Below are 13326 nucleotides of genomic sequence, written 5' to 3'. Positions count from 1 at the left end.
TGACATTTCACACCATTTGTTGCTACAACTTCCTCCACCCCAACCTCCTCCTTATTTGCAAGTTTTAGTGATTTAGCTGAGATTTAATGTTCATGTATGTATAAGTTTATTAAGAAATATGCCTCAGTGTTCCTCAGATTATTTGGGAGCTCTGACAAAGATCATAGCTTTTCTCCTTAAACTCAAGTGTACTATCCTTTGCATTAAAGGTCACCTCCTCTGACTCAACCACAGTAATATCTTTGAAAATGGTGATATCTCAAAAAAATTGTTTGATGGATCAAGAAATGTAAGTAGTAAATCAGACAGAATGGGAAAAACAGGATAGACAAATGTATTTGGAAGAGAAAACTTGGGTGAGAGGTAAAAAAAAACTGTACATTTTGCTGACCTTGATTAGGCTAAACTTTTGAGTTGTTTACAACCTATTCATCTGTCCTGTTCATATGACTGCTCATGTCTCCTGCTCTATCAACTGTTTTTTGTAGCGATTTCATGATGTTCCTAAATCTCAGGACTTAATTTGGCAACTAAACATTATCTTATTAATTGAAATGATGGCCTAGGCTGTCAATAAAACCTCAGATGTAATAAACCAGATCTGTCCTTAAACCTTCAACTGAAAATAACCTGGCAACCTCTTTTTTCTTGTTCCTTTAAAAATTCTTGTCCCTCCTTTCCCAACCTTTCACGCCAGTAAGCAAAACGTAAAAGTTAAAGATCAAAGCTTAGTTCTAGTGTCATCAGCAATGATGACACCAGTTGAACTGGATCAAAATTTTGTCAGTGTGCCTCTCAGAGATGCCCTGTTGAATTGTTGATAAAGCTTATGAATATCACCTTTAACTTATCTCCTTTGTCTTTTTTTTCTCACACAGGTTCATATGTATGACTCTACCATGGACCACATCATCTACTGCCTGCTGGTCCTGGGAGCCACAGTGATGATCACCCATGCATGCCCCAAGTACTGCGTATGCCAGAATCTGTCAGAGTCCCTGGGGACATTGTGTCCTTCTAAAGGACTTCTTTTCGTGCCTCCAGATATTGACCGCAGCACAGTGGAGCTCCGGCTGGGAGGCAACTACATCCTCCGCATCACACAGCAAGACTTTGCCAATATGACAGACCTGGTGGACCTGACCCTCTCCAGGAACACCATCAGCTACATCCAGCCCTTCTCCTTTGGTGACCTGGAAACGCTGCGATCACTTCATTTGGACAACAACCGCTTAATGGAGCTGGGCCCTGATGATTTGCGAGGCTTGGTCAACCTGCAGCACCTCATAGTTAACAACAACCAACTGGGACGCATCCATGACAAGGCCTTTGAGGACCTGGCACCTGCCTTGGAGGATCTGGATCTTTCTTACAACAACCTTATGTCTCTGCCCTGGGACTCAGTACGCCAGATGATTAACCTGCACCAGCTTAGTTTGGACCACAACCTATTAGACTTTATTCCAGAGGGCACCTTCACGGATCTGGAAAGGCTGGCAAGACTGGACCTGACGTCAAACCGTTTGCAGAAGCTACCCCCAGACCCCATCTTTGCCCGTGCCCAAGACTCAGAGTTACTGACTACACCCTATGCTCCCCAGCTGTCCCTTAGTCTTGGTGGGAACCCTCTGCACTGCAACTGTGAGATGCTGTGGCTGCGGAGACTTGAGAGAGATGATGACCTAGAGACTTGTGCCTCTCCTCCTGCCCTAAAGGGTCGTTATTTTTGGAATGTAAAGGAGGAGGAGTTTGTGTGTCACCCACCTCTCATTACCCAGCACACCCACAGGATGCTGGTTTTGGAGGGCCAGACAGCCAGCCTAAGGTGTGAAGCAACTGGAGACCCTTCCCCCACTATCCATTGGATCTCCCCTGATGATCGACTGCTTGGCAACTCCTCCCGAACTGCAGTGTACAACAATGGAACCCTGAGCATCACCATCACCACTTCCAAGGATTACGGCACGTTCACCTGCATTGCCGCTAATGTGGCAGGGGAGTCCACTGCACCTGTGGAGGTGTCCATTGTCCAGCTTCCCCACCTCAGCAATGGGACTGGGCAACCAGCACAGCCTAAGTCACGTCTCTCTGACATCACAGGTACCACCAGGATCAGCAAAGGGGCTCCCAAGAGCCAACCAGAAAGAGCTGTGTCAGTCTCTGAAGTGACATCTGTTTCAGCATTGGTCAAGTGGACAGTGAGCAAGTCGGCTCCCAAGGTGAAGATGTACCAGCTCCAGTATAACTGCTCTGATGATGAAGTTCTGATCTACAGGTAAAGACTTACATATTAGTAGGGGTCTCAAAATTCACAGTTTTAGAAATTCTTCGGTTGTAAGGATTCTTAACGTCCAAAAAATACAGCAGGTAATTGGTTGATAGATGACTGGGTTCATTTATGACATTTATGTGTCATGTGAATAGGGTCACCCTTAGAGGGGAAAATTGTTTCCATTATAGAAAATAATTACCAACTCTGCAGTTCCCCTCATCTTTGATTTCATTATTTGATTATTTATTGCTAATTTTCTCTCTTATCACCCTGTTTTTAGTAACAACAGGCATTTTTAGTAGGATTCAGAGACAGAGCAGGTAAAGTTAAGGGCAGTATACTTGGTCTTTGTTCAGAAACTAAGTTGGCAACAAGTAGGCAGTCAGCAAAGACAAACAGATCATCAGTGGTGGTGTTGTACTGGGCTGCATTACACTGAAAATGTGTTTTTGATATTCTGACCTCATCATGTTTGTAAATGGAGTGGCCAAACCATTAGAAACACCTCTCAGTATAAAGTTTCCACATTTCCACATGGCTCTAACCTACAACCTCAATGATATCTTTCAAATATAGAGCGATTAATATCTGTCTGACAGTGACAGCTCAGCTGAGCTGTTGTATTGGATTGTACATTGTCCTACATCACTGTCCTGCTTCACTGAACAAGTGTTTGGTTTTTGTTATGAAAAAAAAGGTCAGCTGCTGAATTTCATCCATCCATTATCTATACTGCTTATCTGTTAAGGGCCACGGGGGGGCTGAAGCCTATCCCAGCTGTCACTGGGCGAGAAGCAGGCTACACACTGTACGGATCGCCAGTCCATCGCAGGACCAACATATACAGACAAACGACCACTCACACTCACATTCACACCTATGACTAATTTAGAGTCACCAATTAACCTGGATGTCTTTGGACTGTGGAAGGAAGCTGGAGAGAACCCATGCAGGCACAAGGAGAACATGAAAACTCCACACAGAAAAGCCCCAGGCTCAAACCGGGGCTCAAACCCTCACAACTTCTTGCTGTGAGGCGACAGTGCCAACCACTGCACCACTGTGCCGCCCTGCTGAATTTCAACCAAAGTTGGAAATTTAATTAAGTAGTTAAGAAAAGATATGACTGTTTTTAATGGTCTAATTAGTAAACAGCAAATGCTAAAAATAAGTGAGAAAAAATGATTTGCATACAAAGTGTGTGGGATTGTACTTGTGCTCCACTAATTTATTGTGAATGTATGTTTTGTAAACCACTGTGAATATAGAGCATCTTTATCTAAGTAAAGACCTTTTTTTTAAAAAAGAGATAGAGAAAGAGAAAGAGAGAAAAACAGACATATGCACAGAGAGAATCTTTTGATTTACTGTCTTTATTCACACCAACAGTGCAATCAGAGAAGGCTGGGAAATTTAGTATTTAGAGCAGTTTGGAATTGCTCTTTGAACTGCTTCATTCTTTCTTGAGTCTTTTTGCTCATGTTGTTGCTGATCTGCAAAGACCGTAGTTGTTTTTCAATGATAGGACAAAATGCTTCAGTGATTAGTCATTAGGAAATTCACATCAAGAAGGGAAGTTGTATTAGCAGTCCTTATGTTTCCAGCTTACCCCAGGTTGTACTGTGGTCAACACTTATATGACTCAAGGGCTTTTTCAACGGACATCTTGTTGACATATAACATCAGTGTAGCATATATAATAGGTCCCATCTGAGTAGCCATCTTCTCATATTTTCCACTCACTTGGTAGCCCATCTTCTTCAGCAATATAGTGATGTTTGAGGGCAGACAGCTGCCTCCCCCCATACTGTTGCGTATACTAGTGGGTGTGTTTTGTAGTAGGCATGTTCTGCAGGGGGTGGGTTTTGTAGGGTCAGCATGAGAAAAACTACCAAAAAGTAAAGAGATATTATTGAATTTACAGTCATAGTGTGGCTAATAATATGTCTAGAAAATATCAGATAACCTGCTTTCCACCTTTTCCACAGCACTGACAAATTGTTCTGTTTATTCTAAATGGAAAGACGCTTTTCACAGCCAAACTACTTAGTGTTGAAAGCTGTCTGAAACAGCTTTCTAAAACTGCACCAGCCTTGTGCAATTTGGAAATTACAGTTGCTATTATAGCATCATGACATCTGAGTGAGAAGCTCAGCAAAAAGCTAAGTATACAGAATGTTGTGTTTTGGAGAAGCATCTGACCTTAAACAAATGCAGATGCATTTTGCTTAAACATTGAATGATGTGTTTATAGAGTCACACAGCAAGAATCCCCAGTGGAATCAGTGTTAGATTTTATGTGATGCTTCTTGCTGTGAGGCGACAGTAGAGATCCATCCATATCATCCAGTGTCTGTATTGTCCATTGTATAACCTTTTCATCATTTGATATCTCCCTCATTAAATATTGTGCTGTGCTTGGCTCGATCAAGCTCAGCAGTCCAGTCCAGGAAGAGTGGTTCCTGTCAATACAGCTGCTTTTGATGGGGATGAAACTGTGCTAAATACTTATATAGCCTCTAAAGTAAATATTAAATCAGCCAGAAAAAAATCTAGTCTCTTAATGCCATTTAAATCAGAAACTCATCAGTGGAAAGCAAGATATTCCAAGCTGTAGCCTCAGGACTGTGGCCACTTATTTGTTGCAATACTTTCCTTCTATGAAGCATATTTTCTTTTGTGTTTCACTCTGGGGGCTGGAGCTAATCCCACCTGACATTGGGTCAGTCTATCACAGAGCTAACATGTAGAGACAAATAACCATTCACACTCACATTCATTTTGAAAATAAATATGTAGAAATGTTATACAGTACACCATTCTTTTTATTTAAGTATTCAAATAGCATGTGAAGAAATGACAGCTGTTGTGAAGTTTTGTGTGAAAAGTAGCAAACAGTTCTGTGTGTGCTACTTTTCACACAAAACTTGGAATGCATAAACACCACAGTGAATTGAAAATGTGCGTAGTTTCACATTTTGGTCTATGAGAAAAGGAGACTCAGGTGGCAAAACAGTGAAATAGATTAAAATGTTCAGCTCGAACTTTGAATACATTTTTTATGCTCCATGTCAAATTACACTGACTTGTAACAATAAGTTCCCCAAAGAACACCTAGTCTCCTCATTTATGTGTGGCTTCATCATTTAGTTTGGGTGGTCAGGGTACATAAATGTTCACTTTTTAAAATGATAACTATAATCTATTTCTAACTTTCACTTTTTGAGCCTAAAGAGCTCCATGTGCTCCATGAGTGAACTAGTTCATATGCTGTGTTCTAAGTGTTTCTATGTGTTCTGAATGGTCACACTCAAAGGCGGGTCATGATGCCTGCCAGTAAACACTGAAACAAATCATTTTTTTGGTAATATCATTTATAATGGTTTTGGTAGGCAGGACAAACAATGTTGTCTCTGAATCATGCTTTAGATTGGTTTATTCCTCATGGCAATGGTGTCCTAAAACCAGAGGCCATACATAAAACTATATGATTGTTACATTATCCAAGACACCCCCTGTGTTTCTGTGTTGAGTGCCAGTTAGGAGATCATTGAAAGAAATTTAAGAAATGGGAATGCAGAATGGGTGAAAAAGTAACAGCAAACACCTCAAACGAAACCTTGCAGAGCCCCACATAATGTCTGCTGAAGGTGTCTTGAATTTGACTGTGAGACAGGTAGGAGCTAAATCAACTCATTAATCCTAACTCGGGAATTTACCCGATCAATTAATATGTTAGCAAAAGCTGCACCAGTCCAAGAGATTAAACAGAGCTGAGAATATGATTTTCTGTCTTAATAAGGAAAGTCTCTGTGCTCTGCATTGTTCTGAAGACAGCCTAAAATGCTTCACAGATTGATTCATGAAAGCAGAGTTGAATTCACAAAAGTTGAGCAGAGACAACTCTCTGTTAAAGTTTAGATAAGAATGGAAGTTTGGAAATAGGCCTGTAGCTGCTGGGATTCAAGGAATCCAGACGAGTTAATCATTTCAGCTGTGTCCCACTGTTGTGCACAAGAGGTAAGGGTTGTCAGCTGTTCAAACACTGGAGCTGGAGGACAATGTTATCACTGCTCCAGTTTCCATGATTGGCACATTGTTGCTTGAACTAAACGTTTTATGTTGGATGGTGAATATGCAAGCCTGAGGGCCAAGAGAACTTCTTCAAAACCAGAGCATACTTTTTAAACTGTGCCGTTGTGTGCCTGAAAAGAAGGCTTTTTTATATTCCTGAAAAGTGTACTATTCTGAGATGTTCCAAAGTTTGTGTCAGTGGTATGATCACAGGTGAGTAGAGTAGCCAAATACGTATAAGTTAAAGTAGTTATCAGAATACCAACTTAAATAAGAGTGTTCAAATATCTACTAAAAGTAGCTGAGCTACTACTGTAAGTAAGTAGTGAGTTAGTTTAGGTTAGTTTGAACACACATCATCTTACTTGGTTAAAGATAGAGAGCTGAACCCACACCTGCAGGGCTTTAGCTGGGGCAGATTTTTCCAGCAGCAACCATGGAGGTTGTTGAGAGATCATTTTTTTCAATGGGGAGATTCAGTATCTTGCCCAAGGATACTTCGGCATGGACTGGAGAAGCCGGGGATCGAATCGCTGACCTTCCGATTAGTGGGCGACACGCTCTACCTCCTGAGCCACAGCCGGCACTAATACCACTTAATACCTGCCACAGTCTTCAGTGAACTAAATGAAAAGTTTTCAGATCCACTATAACATTGAATACTACTTTTATCTTTGAAAACCCATTAGCCAACAGTCAGTACTGTAACTGACCTCATGTGTTTAGTGAAGGTTTCAAGTAGTTGACTTGAATTTGTCCTAAACTGCATGCAAGAAAGCTGGATCTGTTGAGACTAATTTATGTCTTGAATTTCAAGTGCATTTCTGTTTTGCAAAGTAAAATAGGCCATGATTTCAATTTTGGCTATAAATGAGATTTTGTCTTTTCATCGGGTCAGAGGAGGATAAGAGGATCAAGAGTGAACAAAAAGCACATTCTTAAACATCTTATCATCATTTTGGCTGTGTAATAAAATATAGCACTGAAGAGAGTTTTTGGTCATTTTAGACTCAACTAATGCGCCTTTAGAAAGAGGATTTGAGTGCAAATACTTTGCAATACTATTTATAATTAACTGTTTTATGATATAATATAATATATATATATAACACTATTAAAAGGGGCCATAGCCAAGTATTTTTACTTTTAATACATGAGTGCATTTTATTGATAGCATTTTTACTTAAATTTGAATTCAGGACTTTCACTTGTAATTGCTATTTATATAATGTGTTATTTATACTTTTCCTTAAGTGAAGAATCTGGGTATTTCTTCTACCACAGTATCAATGTTAGATAATTTTAGTAAACTTATTGTGTAACTGGCATTAGTCTCTACTTAATACAGCTGGTTTTGGTGCTGTTCAGTTGACATTAGTTGTTCAGTGTCTGCTGGATCTGTTAGGCAACTGTATGCTAACATGTCTTACCAAACAAGTTTATAAGGGCTCCTGCTGTGTTTTCAACTTGTCCTGATGTCCTCAGTGGCCAAAAAAATCGAACTGATGCAGCTTTAGCTTTTGAATTTATTAAGATGTTCTAAATTTAAAACCACTTTTGATTTTTCAAGTTGGTACAGACAATGAACATTTTCTCTCACGTTAACTTTTGCGTATTCATATATATGCCTTGACTCTCTGAGGTGCTTCTTGAGTTTAAGATAAATGAGGGCACCTTGCAGTGCTGACCACAGATCTATGCTATGTTATCAGTTTTATCAAGCAGAGACTAACAGAAACCATGGGCCTATGGGGGCCTTTTTTTTACCCAACTTCCTCTTCCTAATGGATTCATCCATTACAGTAAGATCGAGGGGTTGTTTTATTGCAACCAGGAGACATTCAAGGGTACAGACACAGAAAAATGTCGCAATCCATTTAATCCTCTACAGTACAGCTGGAAAGAGTGAGGAGAAGCCACTGAGAGACCATTAGGGATTTTTCTTATATAAGCATAATCAAATTTCCCAGCAGCACCCCAGTGTTTAGGCTGAATCAATAGGGCAGGAGACCATTTGGCATGACCTTGTCTGTATTTGTCCAGAGAAAAAAAGCCTTTAGGAATCAATAAAGATAATGAATAATGATTCAGCAATTCTTTGCAGCTGGAGAAGGAGAATCCAGAGCCAAAAAATAGTTTAATGGTTGCAGACAGGAAGAATGCAGCCTGGAGTAATGATTTATTTATTTTGTCAGCTCTGTCTTTGAACTGAGAAATATGTAGAATATTAAAATGTAACTGACAAATCTCTTGCAAAGACTAAAGAAGCCTAAGCCAAGAGCACAGCTTCTCCTCAGTCTCCTCTCCCACTCTTCTTTTTCCTCTTACATTCTGATTAATGCTATGGCCTCATGCCATCATCAGGAACTAAGCAGGCCACTCGACAAATTGCCTTTTGCTGCCTGAAGGGGTGGAAAAAACTTTTATCTCCCTGTGATAACCATGGGCATAGGTTTCTTTGGACTTGGGCTTTATTCCCATGAATTAAAATGAGTTAGCCAGTCCATGCAGGCAACCTGAAATCAATTAGACCCAGATACAGGAGCAAGCAGTGCACAGCAAAAGTATCACTAGGCTAAAGAATTTCACTCCCAATCTCAGGCAGCCAATTATAATAGTGTAATGAACTGTAGCACAAGTTGTTGAATAAGAAGAACTTTTTTTTATTGGAAAACAGCTTCATTTGTTTGAGCCCTGGTGGCTATACATTTGTTGTTCCTGCCTTCAACAATCACCCAAATTAATTTTCTGATTTTAATCCCCCACTGAACAGCAGATACCGCTTTAAGGTTTTGTTAGGTATATACACAAAATCTGCTTGGTTAGGGTTAGGAAAAATTGTGGCTTGAGTTAGGAACAGGTAGGGGGTTAACCCCCATTGGGATTATGGAGATTAGATTTTCAGTTCAGGTTATTCATTATCAGGGGAGGGGACAGGTCAGGTCAAAGTCATTGCTTTGTTGAACCATCCAGCCCCGCCTTGTGTCTCTATAACAACATCACTCTACGTGCAGCTTTACTTCTTATAGATATGAATCATCATTCACTCAGTGATTACAGGTTCTTGACAGTTAATTGTGAACAGAAGTTGCATGTATTCATTGAGGTTGACATTTTTCTTAGTAGTACAGTCTCTGTTCATTTTGTATTGCTAAAAGTGTACAAAGGTTATGATGTGAGCCTTAATTTGATGTTGTAATATCAGTCATTGTCAGTCGGAATAGGCAGCTGGTATCACAAATCAATCTCTAAGCAGGCTTAGAGAAGACAGATAAACCTAAGAGAGCCTGGCTAAGTTGAAGTCACTTTGTCCCAGATAACAAAGCTGGTACTGATCTAAAAATACAGGCCTTGGTTCTCTGCCGTGTAACTGTAGTTTTGTTACTAGTGACAACTTAGGTGGGTTTGATAGCATTTTTATAAGCATAACATAACATTTTTTAATAGTATACAACATAATGCTTTTACAAGGTAGATTTTCAGCTGAAGGTTGAAACACAGAGAAATAAAAGGTGCCATGATTATAAACCTTCTACAATCAAACATTCGCATAAGCACAATAACATACATTTTTGTAGTATATTACTTTCATATAAGCTCTACTGTGAGGTTGAACAGCCAGGTTTGTGACTGATGTGAATTGCTGCAGGGGAAATGAATGAGTAGGATCGTTTAAACAGCAGGTGTGAGAGTAACTGCAGCGGTACAACCTCCAGTCCACTGCTGCTGGCCACTCAGCACCTTGCCTCAGGCAGTTGGAGTCTCACTGTCTTTCTCTGGGACACCTCAACATCTTGATGGTAGTTGTTAAAGCAGGATGAAACATCTCTTCCTGAGTGCGCACACACACCTGTGCATGCAGCATTACAGCTCTCCAGAGCTTAATGCCCCAGCACCTGACACTCTGCCTTGTGTTGTTGTTCCTACCACGAGGACACTTGACAGCTCCCGCTGGTCCAAATCTATCTTGGATTGGCTCATACAAAATGTACTTCACTCTCCAGTCATTCTTGCCTTTCTTGGGTTTTCTACTTATTTATTTATCACTGCTCCAGAGCTCCAGTATCAAATGGACCCTCTGTTCACTGCGGCAAGACAGATGGCTCTGAGAGATAAAGCCAATTACTGTTGGCTGTCTGTTAAAGCAACAACCACAGAGACTTAGGAGTGGAGAGAAACTCCAGGGAATGCAAATGGAATTCCTGGCTCTCCTTTAATGAAAAGTTGCACAGTGGATGGAGCTCGCATTACGTACCGCAGCAGTTAGTTAAGTCTCCATGTACTGAAATTACATGTGTACCCTGTTTAGATGCTGATGGCTCAATTATTAATAGCATTTACTGTATCATTCCTCTTGGTATTTTCAGCTGCCTCTGTGTCTTTAAAAGATATCAGGCCACTACAGAGGAAGTCTTCTTTATCTTAATACAGTAATTAACCTGCAGGTCTTAACTGTTTTTTCTGTCTTTGTTAAGGATGATCCCAGCCTCCAGCAAAGCCTTCTTGGTGACAAATTTGGTGTCTGGGACTCGCTACGATCTGTGTGTGCTGGCCGCCTGGGATGACACTGCCACCACACTCACAGCCACCAACGTCGTGGGCTGCACACATTTCTTCACCCAGGATGACTACCCTCAGTGCCAGTCTCTGCCCAGCCAGCTGCTGGGAGGCACCATGATTCTGGTGGTTGGGGGCATCATTGTGGCCACCCTGCTCGTCTTCATCGTCATCCTTATGGTACGCTACAAAGCTGCAGATACTGAACCCCCAGTTGGGAAACTCACCAGTGTCAGCGACACACACTCTCAAACCAACGGGGGTCGCCTCGGGCAAAATGGACTTTTTATATCCCAGCCTCAGCCTCAGCCTCAGCCTCAGCCTCAGACGAAAGTCAAAGCCAAAGTGACTCTGCAGGATGAGGTTGTAGAGTTCAAGTGTGGCTCCCTCCAGAGCAGCCTCACCTCTTCCTCCTCTTCCTCAGGCTCCATGGCCGGGGGCTCATACAGCCCCAACACCACACTTGCCAACATTTGGAGGTCAGCTCCCTCCAAGCCCCGGTCTAACCTGGACCACCTCCTTGGGGCCTTCACCTCACTTGAGCTGCGGGGGGCACAAGGCCATGATCCAGGACCCTCCAGTAGTGCTTCAATGACAACAGCAAATCCACACACAGACAGGGAGCCACTGCTGGGCCGGACGCTGGACTCCAGCCTCAGCCGGCTCCTCATGCTACCTCTGGACTCCAAACTTAAAAGGAGCCAGTCCTTTGACATGGGAGATGTAACAGGCGCTGGCGCCACTCAATTGTGCAACAAACCACGCAGGATCAGCAGTATCTGGACTAAGAGGAGCCTGTCTGTAAACGGCATGCTGCTGCAGTGTGAGGAGGAGGGGGACACTGGAGGGAGCAAGGGAACGATAGACAGTGCTGACTGGGTGATGGAGAGTACTGTCTAGAAAGATGGAGCACCGTCAAACACTGCCCATATGGATGTCCAATAACCATGCCAAGACAGACCTGCTGGTCTAATAGCCTTTGTCCTGCATGAAGCACACCCTATTTCCTCTCCACCACTCAGACTCATGTGAGACAGGATGAGAGGTTTTCACAGTCATAGCCAAATACAAATGTTTAGAATAAGACCTCTGGATTGTTTTACCTCACACTTTGTATAAAGATGGAATAAAATAGCTGACGGGAAATGACGGAGCAAAGCTGTCCATCACAGAAACGTGTGGTAATGCCCATGGACTGTTATTACACTGTATACATTTAAAATATGTAATGAAATTAAAGTTTTATATTTTTATTTTGCTGGTCAAACATAAGTGATCCATTACAGCTCTCTGCAAGGTGTGACCAGTGGTTACCACATAAAATCTTCTACTGTAAATTCACCTTCTTTACAGTTACCTACCGATGCAGTTAACCATTTCTGACTGAATGGTGCAGTATATATATGTAGATGTGATTCTTTGATTTGTTAAGATTTAAGAAAAAAGATTTATTCACAAAGTTTTGTGTGAATGTATTTACTTTCTATAAAGAGAATATATTTGAGGGATCACTCAATAACTCTGTATGCGAATCATATCAAATTTTATGTGACTGCATAGATTATAAAACCCATCATCTCCTAAACCATGGCTGTACTGTATGTGAGGACTCAGTTAATAGTTAAAAAAAATGCCAAATTATTGAGGAGGAAACTGGTACAGACAATTAAGCCTGTTTAGTTTGTGTACATTAGATTAGTTATGTAGTTAAATGTTTTTTTCAAAAAAAGATTTTATTATTATTACTTTTAAAGTTATTTTTTAAAGATGAAATCCCAGTTTTGTTACAGAAGCCAAATAATGCCCCATAACCAAACATCATCACTACACATTCAGGGTGATATTGGATGCTATAACAAAATCAGGATGTATATTTTTAGAGGATGATTCTGGAGGATGAGTCTTACTTTTGTAGTTTTGGCCACCATTTCTGTCATTAGTAATAACACTGTTCTCAGTGCTGAGGTCAGGGTAATAAGTCTCTTATTTTGTCTACAAAGTTGTAAGTTACCTACATCTTTCACAAGGTCCCAGAATTTGTGCTTGGAGACATTTTGTATTGATATATTGTTAATGGTTTTTTTTGTTTGGTTTTTTTTTCAAATGACATCACATTTTGGTCAACTTAATTCCTCCATGTTCTCCTCACACACTGGTTGGTGTTCATAAATATGGGTTTAATAAGTAAAACTAATAACAAAAGTATTTAATAAAAAGTCCATTGTCCAGAGAGTTCCTATTAAACATGAACTTGTTTTCTTTTACTGTCAGGTGTTGCATGATGCTCCCGAACTGACCCATGAGACAGTTTAGTCCAGTGTATACACTCATGCTGTCATTTCTTATGTGTTGTTTGAATGACTTTTTTGTGATATTTCTGATATGACTGAGTGTGTATAGTGTCTCTATATATTGGATTTTTT

At 40.8% G+C, this 13326-nt stretch overlaps 2 protein-coding genes and 1 pseudogene across 3 annotated transcripts in view; 2 read left to right on the top strand and 1 right to left on the bottom strand.

The window, feature by feature from the left end:
• Positions 1-12362, top strand: part of lrfn2b (leucine rich repeat and fibronectin type III domain containing 2b) — a 51512-nt gene extending 39150 nt beyond the window's left edge. For both annotated transcript variants that reach the window (XM_051072058.1, XM_051072057.1), the window contains exons 2-3: positions 879-2275; positions 10822-12362. In XM_051072058.1, the coding sequence (XP_050928015.1) occupies positions 885-2275; positions 10822-11803 (2373 nt within the window). In that variant the 5' untranslated portion in view covers positions 879-884 and the 3' untranslated portion in view covers positions 11804-12362. The remainder of the gene's footprint in view (positions 1-878; positions 2276-10821) is intronic.
• The window catches only part of LOC108899331 (gap junction beta-7 protein-like), a 494318-nt gene that overhangs the window by 326929 nt on the left and 154063 nt on the right, over positions 1-13326 (bottom strand). The window lies entirely within an intron of this gene.
• Positions 1-13326, top strand: part of LOC108899326 (leucine-rich repeat and fibronectin type-III domain-containing protein 2-like) — an 81626-nt pseudogene that overhangs the window by 31648 nt on the left and 36652 nt on the right.

Source organism: Lates calcarifer, linkage group LG7_1 (assembly GCF_001640805.2).
Source record: "Lates calcarifer isolate ASB-BC8 linkage group LG7_1, TLL_Latcal_v3, whole genome shotgun sequence".
Classification (NCBI taxonomy): Eukaryota; Metazoa; Chordata; class Actinopteri; family Centropomidae; genus Lates; species Lates calcarifer.
This window is presented reverse-complemented; position numbering and strand designations above follow the sequence as displayed.